The sequence below is a fragment of the Schistocerca gregaria genome, chromosome 3 (assembly GCF_023897955.1).
Source record: "Schistocerca gregaria isolate iqSchGreg1 chromosome 3, iqSchGreg1.2, whole genome shotgun sequence".
Taxonomy (NCBI): domain Eukaryota; kingdom Metazoa; phylum Arthropoda; class Insecta; order Orthoptera; family Acrididae; genus Schistocerca; species Schistocerca gregaria.
Genome location: NC_064922.1, coordinates 114397432 through 114413115, shown reverse-complemented (window position 1 = coordinate 114413115; position 15684 = coordinate 114397432). Strand labels below are relative to the sequence as shown.

Sequence of the window (15684 nt, the reverse complement as noted above, 5' to 3'; positions counted from 1 at the left end):
TAAATTGCTGCTGCAGGTACGATGGGCCAGAGCCATATGACGAACACGGTGATCTTCTCTCTGGGTAGTGCCACGTGGTCATCCGGAGTCCAGTATTCTCGTGACCGTACTTTCACGTGACCATAGCTGCGACTAGTCATGTACAGTGGCAAAATTCCTGCCAATATTTTCCGCAGTATCCCATAAGGAAGATACAGCTTCTGGTAGCCGTATTTCACGACCTCTTTCAAACTCACTGAGGTGTTGGTAATGCCGTGTTGTCGCATTAAAGGCATTCTTGACGAACATCAGCTCATCACGTACAATCTCAAAGACAACTAACTCCAACGACTGTGCAAACCTGATTTGGATCTTCATAGTGGTTCTACTAGCGCCAACCTCATGCGATTGGTGCTAAGTGTTAATCATCTTTTAGATGTAGAAACACCCCTACCAAGCATCATTTATGTTTCAATTCTTCTTGGTGTTGCAATTTTTTCCCTTCCTTTTACATATATAAACACACGTACGTAAAGGTACATCCAGTGCTTCATTTATAAAAAAAGACGTTCTGATACTGTGACTCTTTCTTTCTTGAGAGGTATCTGTACTGCGTACATTTGCCTACCGTCGCAACTCAAGCACCGGGAACATCTATTTTTATATCTGTGGAACTGAAAATATTACTTTCAGTCAAAGTTTGCTATGGTTAGCTGTTCCAACAGATGGATTTGTACTTCGCTCCTTTGAAACAGTGCTACATGTCCTCAGATCTGACGACGGCCGAAAAAGTATGTACTACAAGAGCCAATATTTTTACTGCCTAGCGTGATGCGCATCATATTGTTAATTTCTATAAGATACGACATGAAGATACGATGTAACAGGGCGTCAGCGGTAGCAAATAAAATAAAACATGTTTGTCCGCAGCTGTGATATGGAAGATGGACGAATCGGTGGGGCGAGTGGTGGCGGCACTGCAGAAGCGGGAAATGTTGGACAACGCCATAATTGTCTTCATTTCCGACAACGGAGGTGCGACTACTATGAACTGGGGATCCAACTACCCGTTGAGGGGGGTAAGTCCAACAGATGTTGTGCAACCAAACTTTTGTGAAATTTGATCGTTTACAAGAAAGTGAACAACGAAAATCTAATTAAAGACATTTAATTTCAATGTCCTGTTGATAAGATTTCCACTTCTCACGGGTTGAACAAATAGAAGAACTGTGAAACATGTGTGACAAGATAAATTAGTACAGAATACGAAACCAGACAATTAATGAGTACTTCGTAAGTACACGCTGGGAAAGTACATGATTTATGACAAATTGTCATCATTTATACGGTGAAAATGTACTCTTATTGAAAGCATTGCCTCTGTCCTGCTAAGATGTCCCTTGTGCTGGTGTAAGTTTCAACAAAATGTTTTTCTCGTGTACTTTGTCGAACTCTTCGCCCTTTCTTTATCAATATGTCATGCCGCTAATGATCCTAACGGTGTCCCAGCGTTGTAATACAGCCTTGAAACAACCTCCGAATATCATACGTTGGCAATGTTAGAACTGGCGTCGAACAACAGCTTGGAGAGCTGCCTTCTGATACGCGGTCCGTCACATTGATATGATCACCATTTGTGCTCGAGGTCAGCGTGCAACAACCACTCACAGACGGCAGGTAGCAGCAGTAGCAGTGGAGGGTGTATAAAGCGTGTCGCGAGGAACGGAGAAAATAGTACTGTCGTTGTTGTGATGCGGAATCGCAGTGATTTATCTGTCCTCCAATAGGGCACGGTGATGGACTTTCGGGCCAAGGGTGGAAGATTTTTCGAAAGAGCTAAATGTGTAAACTGTTCGTGTGTCAACATGGATGAAGTATAAAATGGCACTATCCAAAACAGGCCCTGAGGCAACTGCATGCACCACGGGCCATAGATGACACGGGTGATCGACGGCTGGGGATGTGTGCGGGGGCGAATAGACGAACAACTTCAGAGCAACTGAGAACGCAGACGGACCGAGGGGCTGTTAACAGCGTCTCTTTAACGACCGTTCAGCGAACGTTACTGTGTATAGGCCAACGTAGCAGGCTCCAGGTTCAAGGACCTATGATGTCTCCTGTTCATCATCAACGAAACATTGAATTTGCATGCCAGTACTGCAACAGGACGATGACCAAAGGCGACAGGTGGATTTGTAACGTGAGCTACGCTTTGCACGCCATCGGACAGATGGCAACTGCCATGTACTGTCCTGCAAGAATTTTCGGAAAGACCGAGGCCGGAGGAGAGAGCTTTACGGTCTGAGGTGGGTATTATCTGGGTGATCTCGTCTTCATGGAAGGCGCGTATGCAGTCCGTCCCTGGGTAACAGGTTCACTAATACACTCATGCACTTAAATTAAGGATAATTGCAGAATGTGGTGCCACACAACGTGGCACTACATAAAACTGGTGCTAACAGCATAGGCACGCGACACAGATCTCCAAGTCCACGGCAATGGTGATATGCTGACAAAACCGTCCCGAAACACATGTGCTACAAAACGCCACTGTTTCCTGCGCATGTATGCCGACATCACTATGGGATATTATCACCATGCATACGTACAAAGGCCGCAAAACGGGCTGGCATACTCTTGCACCAGTGCCTGTCAGAGCTCCTGAAGAGTCGTAGTGGTTTGAAAACGTGCTGTGATAGCATTCCAGACGTGCGCGATGGGATTTAGGTGTGGAGAAGAGGCAGGCCACTCTATTCACTTGGTATCTTCTATTTCAAGGTACTCCTCCACGATAGCAGCTCGGTGGTGCCGTGAATCATCATCCATGAGGAGGAAGGTGGGACCCACTGCTTTCCTGAAAAGGCAGACATACGGGTGCAAAATGGCGTCCCGGTAAACCTGACGAGTTCCTCTGTCAGAGACATGCAGGGGTGCACATGCACCAATTATAATCCCATCCCACACCATCAAACCCCGACCTCCATACAGGTCCCTTTCAAGGACATTAAGGGGTTTGGTTCCTGATTGACGCTAGATGGAAAGCCGGCGAAAATCACTGTTCAGATGGACTCGTCCATGAACATAACCTGGGATCACTGTACCATTGACCATGTACTGTGTTCTTGACCCCAGAATTTACGGGCTCTCCTGTGACCAGGGGTCAGTGGAACGCACCTTGCAGGTCTCCGGGTGAATAAACTATGTCTGTTCAGTCGTCTGTAGACCTTGTGTCTCGAGACAACTTTTCCAGTGGCTGCGGTAAGGTCCCGAACAAGGCTACCTGCAGTACTCCGCTGCTGTCTGTGGGCACTGATGGTGAGATACCGGTCTTCTTGTGGTTTGTTTCACTGTGTAAGTATAGTACTGTAGCGCCTGGATACGTTTCCTGTCTGCTGGAATTGTTGCCATAATCTTGAGATCACACATTATGGCACACGGAGGGCCCGTGCTACGACCTACTGTGTTTGACCAGCCTCCAGTGGCCCTAGTATTCTACCCCTCATAACTTCATCAACACGTGTTCTTTGAGCCATTTTCAACACACAGTCACCATTAGCACGTCTGAAGACGTCTGCAGAATAAGTCACTGCACCGTACTCTCACATGCACCAACACACCTCTGCGTATGTGGACTGCTGCCAGCGCCACCGTGCGACGACCACAGGTCAGATTCACCGCATAGTCATGCCCCGAGGTGATTTAAACCCGCAAACCGCCGACCAGAGCGTTGTTTCACCTTGCATCAACATTATCCTTAATTTATGAGCATGAGTGTACATACTGTCTGCTTTCATCTCCAGGCGGTGTCACCTACCAGCAGGACAATGCACAGTGGCACACAGGTAGCAATGTACGTGCGTAGTTCGAAGGGTACCAAGATCAGTCTACCGCACTGCTTTGGGCACCAATTTCCCCGGTTTTAAACCCACCTTATAATCACATTGAACACATTGAAGCGTGTTTGTGCTTTGTGTCGCAGCTGTTTGTGCACGGCAGAATACACACTGCTTGGTCGCTACTAGCACACCAGCAAGGGCTGCCGCGCACTTGTTTACCACCAGAGCGGAGAGCAGCACACGGAGTACAAGCCAAGTGCCGCAGCTGTCGCAACCTCGTGTCCACTGTATCATCCGTCCGTAGAGGCAGCGTCATCTGGGACAGTTACTGAAAGCCGCCCAGCGCCCCTATAGCCGCTGACTCCCAACGGCTCGGCGGCCACTGTTTATCTTTCTTCTCTGCGTATCATTGTGTAGAGGTATTTGAAAGCTATCTTAGTTGAATGGGGCGATCCTTTCGTAAGCTATCACCACTCTCTGGAAGTTTCATTAAATTATCGATCTGTGGATATTAAACACACCTTTTCTTCTGGTTCAAATGGCTCTAACCGCTATGGGACAACATCTGAGGTCTTCAGTCCCCTAGAACTACTTAAACCTAAGTAACCTAAGGACATCACACAGATCCATGCCCGAGGCAGGATTCGAACCTTCGACCGTAACAGCAGCGTAGGTCTGGACTGAAGTGCCTAGAACCGCTCGGCCACAGCAGCCGGCGTGCCATTGCTTGTTTCACAATCGACCTCTGTTAATTACTGGTGAGTTTGACACATTAGTGGATGCAGGTGGCCCGCTTCACCTTGTCCGTAAGCCGAAAATGTGACGCTTCATATCGTTGATGGTTTCTTGTACAAACTGCGTCAGTGAGCGCACTCTCCTGGTGGACGCTCAGGGTGGCTGGTCCGTCCAGGAGTGCGTTAGCTGGCCCGCTCAGTCACCACTGGAGTAAGGAACTAGAACCTCTGCCATCGTTACTCATATTTCCATGGACATCATACTACCTCTCATTTAAGACGATTGTGTACGTTTTTTCTCGCGGTATGAACTTGCGACCACTAAATTCTTCTTTTAACCGCTTTACGACAAGCACGTGGGATTACGTAGCAAAACTAGTTTGCTTGTTGGGCGCAGTATTTTCCTTTGCCTGCTTTATTCCCTCCGCTAATTATCAAGTGACACTGAAGCTACACTTTGGTGAAACTACGGTTGCGGTTTTTGTAACTAGTTCGCTATCGCGCGTCATGTACTTCAGTCGTAAATCGTTTAGCCACCAATTGCTAGTTCTACATGTGTTCAGGCCCATATGAACTTCACTACTTCCCGTGATCTTCCTTTATCATGACTTACACCATTGGTATTTTTATGATCAGAATTACTCCATAATTTTGTTATGTAATTGTTACGTCAGTAACGAGTTCTCACGCACACTGTGCCCCTAGCTAGTGGTTACTTATCCTTACATTAATATCTACATTTGGAAACCCACTATCCATGCTGTCGTTTTTCACCTTGATACAGAAGTTGAGTCAAAATTGTAAATTTAGGAGGTAATATGTAGATGCGATCGTCCCATACTGGGTACTAAAATGTAATAATTTTAGGAATTCTAATGCACATGATTAAGCAAGAAAACATTCATGTTTATTATCATTACAACTCAAAACTGGGCGTGTTAAAGGAGGGAGGGAGACAGAATAAGCCACTTTACGTCATCACTTACCAGATTCAGTACTACGCGTGTGCGTATGTGGCTGTTGTGATGTTGCGATGGCGTTTCAACTTCCCACCAAATCAGGTTTCATGCTGAGTGGCTATTACTTCACTGTCAGCACCTTCTTATTTATGTCTCATGACTTCTTGCGGGGCTACCCTGAGCGGCATCACTTGTTCCTCCTTTCCTTCATACCACATAATTCTTCTCCAGATAAAATGGAGGACGATATGCAACTATTGACCATCACAAAGCAACTACTGTCTGCTGTCTGCAGAGTCGGTGAGAAAGTTATTTGGAATCTGAGGGAAACACAAACGGAGGCTTAATGCTCAATGCCATAGGGCAGTCCATCGTCAGGCCGTATGAAAGACAACTCGACACTCACTGTAAAGCGAGGCTTCCAAGAAGTGTTGACATACAAGGGAAGGTATTTGGGGATCCCACTCGAAGCCTGAAAACTGTTTTTACATAACTTGACATACCTCGAGAATGCAAAGTCAGAACACGTTACACAAGACATCATGGAAATCATGACACACGTGAACCTCCTGAAAGAAACTGAGATTCTCAGATCGCCTAAAAATTAACTTAATTTAAATTCATCTCTTAAGTAAAGCTCCGCAGGTTGGACTCCGAAAGATTTCTCAATGCTCCGACTGGTCGATTCACCCACCTCCTGCAACTCACTAACTGATCCATCTGACGAAAAGATGCCACTGTGTCCTCATTCATCCTGAGGTCACTGCTGGTCGGAAGTTCATTCTGCGTGACTGTGTCTTTCAGGATGTTGGACTTCTCGCCATATTGTCTCTGTCACTGGTGGGATGAATACGCAGTCCCAAACAATCATCGGTCGACAGTAGCTGACCAATCCTGTGACTCTTCGTACCGGATCTCAAACATCATGTTGTGTTGTTGTTGTGGTCTTCAGTCCTGAGACTGGTTTGATGCATGTCTCCATGCCACTCTATACTGTGCAAGCTTCTTCATCTCCCAGTATCTACTGCAACCTACATCCTTCTGAATATGCTTAGTGTATTCATCTCTTGGTCCCCCTCTACGATTTTTACCCTCCACGCTGCCTGCCAATACTAAATTGGTGATCCCTTGATGCCTCAGAACATGTCCTACCAACCGATTCCTTCTTCTAGTCAAGTTGTGCCACAAACTTCTCTTCTCCCCGATTCTATTCAATACTTCAAAAATCATTTTATGTTGAAAACCGCAAAGAGTGCCTTCAGGTGTCTTTCTGCATTCCAGAGTAGTAAAGAGATCGGCAGGCCAAGAAAAAGCCACAGATCTTTGGTGTTAAGAGGAGTCCGCCAGTTGTCAGTCAGTCTTTAAACGGGACAACTCTTTCAGAGCGAAAGAATCCCTTTAGTTAAACCGCATTGTTCCACTTTTTGGCTCTCAGGAAAGTGTCGTCCTTTGCAGATATTACTTAATTTCAGCCCTTCGTCCTGAGCATCTCGCTGAGAAATATTACTCTACAAACCTGTATACTGATGTGCGGATGTGTAGCTTTAGTTTCAATTTCTCTATCAATTGCTTCATATCTTTCTTCCGCAAGTGGTTCACTTTGTGTTCTATTATGCAGCTTGGCACTCTGATTAGGGAATTTTGGGAGCAGGCGCACACTGCAAGTTGTGGATTCCCAAGGTACAGCGCAGGTGAATATACACGGTAGAGTCACACTGATGTGACAACCGAGTGTGTCAAATGTCAACGTGCTGTAACCCCTCACAGACAGCATTTGGCAGTAGTAGCATTGTGGGTATATAAAGCAAGTATGTTGGGTGTATGCAGAAAACCGTGCCGTCTTTGAAGTAATGCGGATTTAGCTGACGTTCAACTGGGCAAGGTTGGAAGGATTTCCTAAAAGGCTAGTTATGTAAACAGTTCATGTGCCGCCGTAATTAAAGTATATCGTTCATGGTGAACTGTCGCTATCCAAAATCTGTGCCGAGGCAAGAGGGATGAGCACAATCTGAAGACGGTAAAGGTGAAAGAAAGGCTGTGGAGAGGTGTACAGGCGAATATACGTGAAACTGTTGAGAAACAGACCTCCGAGATGAACCAATTGTCTCCGCAACCACCGTTCAGGGAACGTTGCTAAAAAATGTAAATGTCGTGTGACTGGGGCCTCCCTTCGGGTAGACCGGTCGCCGGTGCAAGTCTCGATTTCACGCCACTTCGGCGAGTTGGGAGTCGATGGGGATGAAATGATGATGATTAGGACAACACAACGCCCAGTCCCTGAGCGGAGAAAATCTCCGACCCAGCCGGGAATCGAACCCGAGCTGACCCCCTTTTCTTCCCCTCATATTGTCCGATATCGTCCGTTGCGTTTGCTCTTGGCGGACGTCACAAGACATCCGTTCATGTTGATCGTTGATTCCTTGACTCAGTTTTTTACTACAGAGAACACGCAGCCCTTTGACCGAACACGCTGAGGTACCGTGCCGGAACAGCTACCGGGGGCGGACGGGGAACGTTGCAGCCTAAGGGCTACCGCATCAACCGCCTTGTTGATGTTCCAATGGTGACTACTGTTCATCGGGGAAAAGGTTGGAATTTGCACTCCAATACCGGCACAGAGTTTACATTTTCAAATGACTCGCGTTTTATGCCCCAATGTACCGATAGCCGTTAAGAGTACGGCGTCAAATATCTGAAAGCACCCTCCGACAGTCGTCGTTAGGACCAAGAACGGAGACTGGGACAATACGATATGGAGAATGTTTTCTTTGGGTAATCTCGTCATTCAGGAAGGCACAATGGATTCATACAAGTATGCATCTATCCTTTGGGGCCATGTTCACTCCTTCTCGCAGTCTGTTTTTCGACGGTAGGTTGGCATCTTTCAGCAAGACGAAGGAACATGTAATACATCACGCAGATTACGTGCGTGGTTGGAAGAGCATCAAGATGAATCCTCCGTCCTGTCCTGACCAGAAGAAAATCTTTTTGGACAGATGGATATTGTTGTTAAAATTAAACAGGGAAGAATTAGATGGGCAGGATATGTACGGAGAATGCCGGATATTCGGAGTCTCAAGAAAGTTTTTTATGGGAAAACATGACGGGAGAACGAGCAGAGGTAGACCTAGGAAAAGGTGGCTGGACGATATGGAAGAAGATCTAAAGGCGATGGTAATAAGAAATTGAAGAAGGAAGGCGATGGACAGAGAAGAATGGAGGCAGGTGATACATGAGGTCAAGGTTCTTCAATGACTGTAGAGCTAACCAAGAAGAAGAAGTGTAATTATTTACACTTCCCATGTAGCATGGCCATGATGAAAGTTATCACAAATTTACACGTATTTCAATAAGTTCATTTCCATGGCGGAGGGTGGGTGCTATGATCTGTATCAGGTACTGGTGAGTATGGGATGATAGCTTTTACGAATGAAAGAGTTTTTTTTTTTTTTTTAATGGGTAGTGACGTCCCTTCTGTACGACCTTTAGCGATAACGGAAAAACCAAACGTAGTACTACCCCTGACGTTACCAGAACGTTTGACGTTTACAGGTAATGAAAGACAAATACCTTAATCACACAATGTGATCCAAAGTATCCAGTCACTTGTTGGCGGTCATTAGTACGGTGTGACTTCATTCTTCACCTTGAGCACAGCTTTAACTCTGTTTTGGATACACTCAGTGAGTTGCCTGAATGTCTTTGAGAGAATGGCAGAACATTCTTTCTTAAGAACGGGAACCAGAGAAGCTTGCGACTTTGGACGCCGAGATATGGAGAACAGGTCTGAGGTCAAAGAAGCATAACCTTTGTCAGGAATGTTACTGTTCGCTGTGGCCGAGCGGTTCTAGGCTCTTCAGTCCGGAACCGCGCTGCAGCTTCGGTCTCAGGTTCGAATCCTCCCTCGGGCATGGGTGTGATTGATGTCCTTAGGTTAGTGATGTTAAAGTAGTTCTAGGAGACTGATGACCTCAGATGTTAAGACCCATAGTGCTTAGAGCCATTTGAACCAATATTACTGTGCAGAAATCATTGCCTGACACAAGCTGGTCTATAACAGATTGCACTGTCACGCTGATAACAACCATCATTGTCTTCGAAGTGTTCCTCCACGCTACGCAGTACAGAATGCTGTGAATTGAGTTCATATTCTTCCGCATTTAGCAGTGCAGAAAAGGGACCGCAACCTAACCACAAAAAACATACCCGTACAGGAATTCCGTGTCCTCTGTACACAACGCAAAGTGGTTGCTAAAGTTCCCAGGCAAAATCCAATCCCAAACGCTTCCATGGGATTGTTACAGAGGGCAGCGTGATTCACCACTCCAGATCACTCGTTTCCAGTCGTACGCTGTCTAGTGATGTAGCACTGACCATGGAAATTTGTTTCTTAGGGAGCAGCCGTTCGGTCGTTGTACCCAAACATTTGAAGTTCCTATGCACATCGAGTGTGGTAGTTAAAGAGGTGGTAGCATTTTGTATCTCACGAGTGATCCCTACCGCTGATTCTGTGCAGCTGTTTACAATCTCCGTCAACGATTCCTGTCCTTTAGTGCATGATGTATGCCTGGTTTTGTTTTAGTTGTGGTTGCCCCTAGACCTTTCCACTTCACAATCACATCACCAACAGTGGACTTAGGCAGCTTTAGAGGGACTGCAGTGCGTCCGTTACTTAGGTGACATCCAATGACTAATCCACTTCCGAAGTTACTGTGATCTTCAGACCACTCGTTCTGCTGCTGCTTGTCTACAGACAACTGAATGCTCCCTGCCTGCTTTTATATTGGCGGGTCCGCCTCTCCTGACATTTTCTGGTCATTTCCGCATTACAAAGCGTTCAAGAGACTTATGAAGAGATAATTATATTTTTCTTCGTGGACTAGTTTACTCCACTTGAAATTTATTCTTCAAAACGGAAAGGAAGGATATTACGGTGCCACCACAAACGCATGCCCTCTCAACTTGTACAAGACACAGAAGAAAATCAACGTCTTCACCAAAGAATCGTAATAGGGAGGAAAGAGGATAATCACAGACCAGATTGTTTTACTTTTGCAGACGATCTTGCATCTTAGCTAACTCTACAGAAAACGGAACACTGTAGATAAATCTCCTACTGGAACAGATTCAAAAGTACAGCTTTCGAAAAAAACAAAAAAAATAAACAGAACACGTAACAGACACGAAAGAGGCGCCGAAATAGTAGGCAACTGATTACGTAAGGCTACAAAATTTACATCTATCAAGCTGAAATAATACCGCCGAATTCTTTGGGCAAAGATGCCTAAATTAGCACACGAATGGAAAAGGGAAGTGGCATTTAGATTAAGAAAAAATTTTATATCATGAAATATTTATCCACAAATGTAAAACTCCTAGACTATATTACTCCTATTAGACCCGAAACCGTGTACGATTCAGGATGCCTTTAGGTAAATATAGCCAAACAGTTGGTTGAAACAGGAAAGGAGGAAAGTCTTGGGACCGAAATGTAATGGTAGGAAATGGAAATTAAGAAGTAACAGAAAAGTATATGAAAGGTTAGAATGAGTAGTTTATACGATGAGGAAGAGAGGGGTTGTATTCTATGGACTTCTAAGGAGGCTAGAGGAGAAAATAATAACAAAAAGAATTTTTCACGTTTTGACAGGGAAGCAAACCATCAAAGACGTGGACGAAATATGTTTAAGGAGACGGAAGAATGCACTACACAAGGAAAGAACAAAGAACTACTAGAAATGAAGAAAGGAGAAATGAGAAAGGAGAAAAGAAAGAAGACAGAAATTACTTCCCTCGGACATCTGTAGGTCAGACTAACAATAAAACGCTAGTTTATAACAGAACAGTATTGCACAGAATCCCCCAGAGTAGCTGTACCATTAGATAATTAATTTAGAGAAATCCGCTACAGTTGCACTAATTTTCATTCAAACCACGAGCGGTTTCGTGATTTTAAATTTTCATCTTCAGGTGCATGAAATTATTCTATTTGTTAACACATAACACGCGGTCGAGCCAGTCAGTACAAGAGCACGAATCACTGCATGTTGGCGCAGACTGTCCTCCAGTGGGCAGCCGCATGGCAGGAACGCAGACCGCTACTGTGCGGAGGGCCACGCCGGAGGTCAGGAAGCGCACCAGCAGGCAATGACTGGAGCTCTTGCACTAACTGCCCTGACAGCAAGTTACGTGTTACCAAGTACAACAATGTCATACACCTGAACATGGGATTTCAAAGTACCGAAACCGCTCGTGTTTTGAATGAACATTAGTACAACTGAAGCACATCTCTCTGTCTTAATCATCATTCGCTCAGACGGTTATGCCCTCCGTACCGAATCTGGTGTACCGCCAGAATGTCCAGAGTGACGCGTGGCTTGTGTTTCAGATGAAGGCCAGCCTGTGGGAGGGTGGCGTGAGAGGCGCGGCCGCCGTGTGGAGTCCGCTGCTGCAGAACACTCCCAGGGTGTCCAACCAGCTGATGCACGTCACCGACTGGCTGCCCACGCTGTACGCCGCGGCAGGTACGCGACGAATATGTAGCAGCACCAACTGCTGTGTGAAGCGGTACGTCTGAGATGACGGGGTGTAAAGGTGAGAAGATAGACAACTCCAAGAAGGCAGTTGCTGGCAGGAGCGAATATTACCCAACTCTCAGTGCAATCCGTCACGGTTGCAAAATACTGACACGAATTATTTACGGAAGAATGGCAAAACTGGAGGAGACCGACCTCGGGAAAGATCATTTAGGGTTACGGAGAAACGAAAAGCAATACCAACACTTCGACTGACTGTAGGAGCTACGTTCAGAAAAGGCAAATCTACCTTTGTGGTATTTGTAAATTTATCGAATGTTTTTGAGAACGTTGGCCAGAAGTCTGAAATCCTGAAGGTAACAGGGATGAGATACGGGGAACAGAGAAACCTGACTGTAGTCGTAAGAGTCGAAGGAAATGGAACAAAAGCGGTAGACGAAAAGTGAGGGAGACGGGGTTGTGAAATATCCCTGACGTTATTTCGTGTGTACATTGAGGAAACTTAAGGAAACGAGGAGAAATTGATTACCGTTTTCATAAAACTGAAGAACTTCAAAATTTGCAAAAATGTGTTGTATACGCATTTGCGTACTTCCCAGACAAATCGATTGCAGTACACGGAATTAACGAAATCTTACTATTTGCTTGTTTAATCTTGCACAAAAACTGCGAAATTTTTCTAACCTCGACATCGACAAAAAATGAGATTTGCCAAATTTGAACACCCACTGATTGTGATTAGTTTTTAGCAAAGTAGCTCGCTAGTACTCAGTCAGGAGTCACAGTTATATACCTCTTGACAAGATGTTTGATATCACTGAAAAGGACCTGCGAAAAGATGATACCGTAACCTTACCCTCACAGTATCTTACGGCTCTGAGCCACCATGGTCACTGTATGGATCTGGGCGAGGACTGGTATGTGTATGATATCAAGGTCACTAGTAAGAGATTAATAAAAGCGAAACTACCATTCAAAATATGAGAAGACAGAGTTCTTATTTATGAAGGAGGCAAAAAAAGGTAGTTCAATCTGCAAAATCGAAACACCATGTGTTTCCTCCTCAATCAATTTTGAAGTGAAGAAAACTAATATACATAGTTTCAGGTGCCTTGAGCAGTTAGCTATAGCAAAGACGCCAATCACGTTTTTTTACTTCTTGGCGATATAAAGAAGGTAATGGTTTTTTTGGGTACATCATCAAAAAAGGAATGGAGTTCTATGGGAAGGCCCTAGAGTGCTGCGATAAACATGTCTATGAAAATGATGTTCAGTGGCATAATAAAACAATGTATTGAATTATTATTTATTCAATAGGATCAAATAAACTAGAAAATTACTGCTGTAAAATAATTAATCTCAGTTTTGCAAATATTCATGACTTTTTATATATTTTTTTATTTATAAATGAAAACTGATATAAATGTTTTCCGTCACAGTGCTACGTATCTAGAGTTTACTTTTCAAATATAATTTAGAGACGTATCAGCAATGCACACTGTTGAAGTAATTCTATAAAAAGTGTTTCCGGAAAATTTTGGTTTTGTTAGGTGTCGACTTTACGATACTTAATTAGAAAACGAAATTACGGCCCAAAAATTACTATACTTTATTAGAAAAAAGAATTAAAGCCCAAGGATGATATGTAATTCTGTCAGTGGAAGAGCAGTTCAACTTAAGGATAGTGTTTAGAAAGAACGCCAAGTATTACAGTTACATCAGGCGTACTAAGGTAATTACATTAGGGAATAAGGCCCAAAATTATTACATGAATTTCGGTATGAGAGCAGCAAAGTAACTGTGGCAGAAATCAAAAGAACATACATACAGTATGGACTGTAATTAGCAAGCAAAAAACATCCGAGAAAGAGAAATCTGTTAACAACGAATATTAATTTCGATGTACCCGCGTGGATATACGAGAGCGCTAATGGGCCCTCTTTCGATACACGGACAGACGAGCAGGTCCCGGATCACATCCACATAGCTGATTAACGACGAGGGCTGGTGAGTCGACCAGCCTAGATGTGGTATGTAGGCAGTTTTCCATATTCGTCCCTCCTCGGGTACACACTAAACGCTTAGAAAACGTTATCACACTTGCACTATTCTAGATACAGACAGGTGTGGTAGAAAGATTTCTTCCCTTGCGGAGCGGTTGCGTCACGAATGGCATCCGGGCACGAACACTGCAAAATCCAACGTAACTACGTCGACCCCATAGGGACACGGGACAATGTGAGAGAGAAAGAAGAAGAATATAAATTTAAATGTTATTTGGTCCCTCCTGATCGCTGAACGTATTTATCTGGAGTGTGGCCTTCTACAGATGCGAAGGGTACAGAAGCTTCTTAAACAAACTGCTACAGAAGAATGTTGAGGATTGGATTGGTAGATTGAGTTCCTAATGAGGTGGCACTGAGTCGAACTGGGCAACAAATAAAACCACTGCACAATTTGCCTAGAAGAAGCGACCGACTGAAGAATCAAGAAACCGTGAGCTTGGCATTGTAAGAATGTGTGGGGATAAAAATAACTGAGAGCGACCAAGTTTCCGATAAAGCAAGCAGATTCAAATCGATGCAGAAATGAGCAGAAAGCGCAGGACAGGCTTACGTTAAGAGCTGAACCTGACTGGTCTTCGGCCTGAGACCCACGACAGCGAAGAAACGAATACAAAGTGGACTTCTCTTGGAAACATTCCAATTATTAGGTTCATCCAGAATATTGCATTGACGGGCATGCGTTATCATCGACGGCAAATGTTCGACAGAGACAAGGGTATCGACAGGAGTTCCCTAGGGAATTTTGAAATTATTTTCTATATACACTCCTGGAAATGGAAAAAAGAACACATAGACACCGGTGTGTCAGACCCACCATACTTGCTCCGGACACTGCGAGAGGGCTGTACAAGCAATGATCACACGCACGGCACAGCGGACACACCTGGAACCGCGGTGTTGGCCGTCGAATGGCGCTAGCTGCGCAGCATTTGTGCACCGCCGCCGTCAGTGTCAGCCAGTTTGCCGTGGCATACGGAGCTCCATCGCAGTCTTTAACACTGGTAGCATGCCGCGACAGCGTGGACGTGAACCGTATGTGCAGTTGACGGACGTTGAGCGAGAGCGTATAGTGGGCATGCGGGAGGCCGGGTGGACGTACCGCCGAATTGCTCAACACGTGGGGCGTGAGGTCTCCACAGTACATCGATGTTGTCGCCAGTGGTCGGCGGAAGGTGCACGTGCCCGTCGACCTGGGACCGGACCGCAGCGACGCACGGATGCACGCCAAGACCGTAGGATCCTACGCAGTGCCGTAGGGGACCGCACCGCCACTTCCCAGCAAATTAGGGACACTGTTGCTCCTGGGGTATCGGCGAGGACCATTCGCAACCGTCTCCATGAAGCTGGGCTACGGTCCCGCACACCGTTAGGCCGTCTTCCGCTCACGCCCCAACATCGTGCAGCCCGCCTCCAGTGGTGTCGCGACAGGCGTGAATGGAGGGACGAATGAAGACGTGTCGTCTTCAGCGATGAGAGTCGCTTCTGCCTGGGTGCCAATGATGGTCGTACGCGTGTTTGGCGCCGTGCAGGTGAGCGCCACAATCAGGACTGCATACGACCGAGGCACACAGGGC

At 45.4% G+C, this 15684-nt stretch overlaps 1 protein-coding gene across 1 annotated transcript in view; it reads left to right on the top strand.

Annotated features, from left to right (window-relative positions):
* Nucleotides 1–15684, top strand: part of LOC126355274 (arylsulfatase B-like) — a 77969-nt gene that overhangs the window by 42711 nt on the left and 19574 nt on the right. Inside the window, exons 6-7 of the mRNA XM_050005562.1 lie at nucleotides 910–1058; nucleotides 11897–12032. Coding sequence (XP_049861519.1) covers nucleotides 910–1058; nucleotides 11897–12032 — 285 coding nt within the window. The remainder of the gene's footprint in view (nucleotides 1–909; nucleotides 1059–11896; nucleotides 12033–15684) is intronic.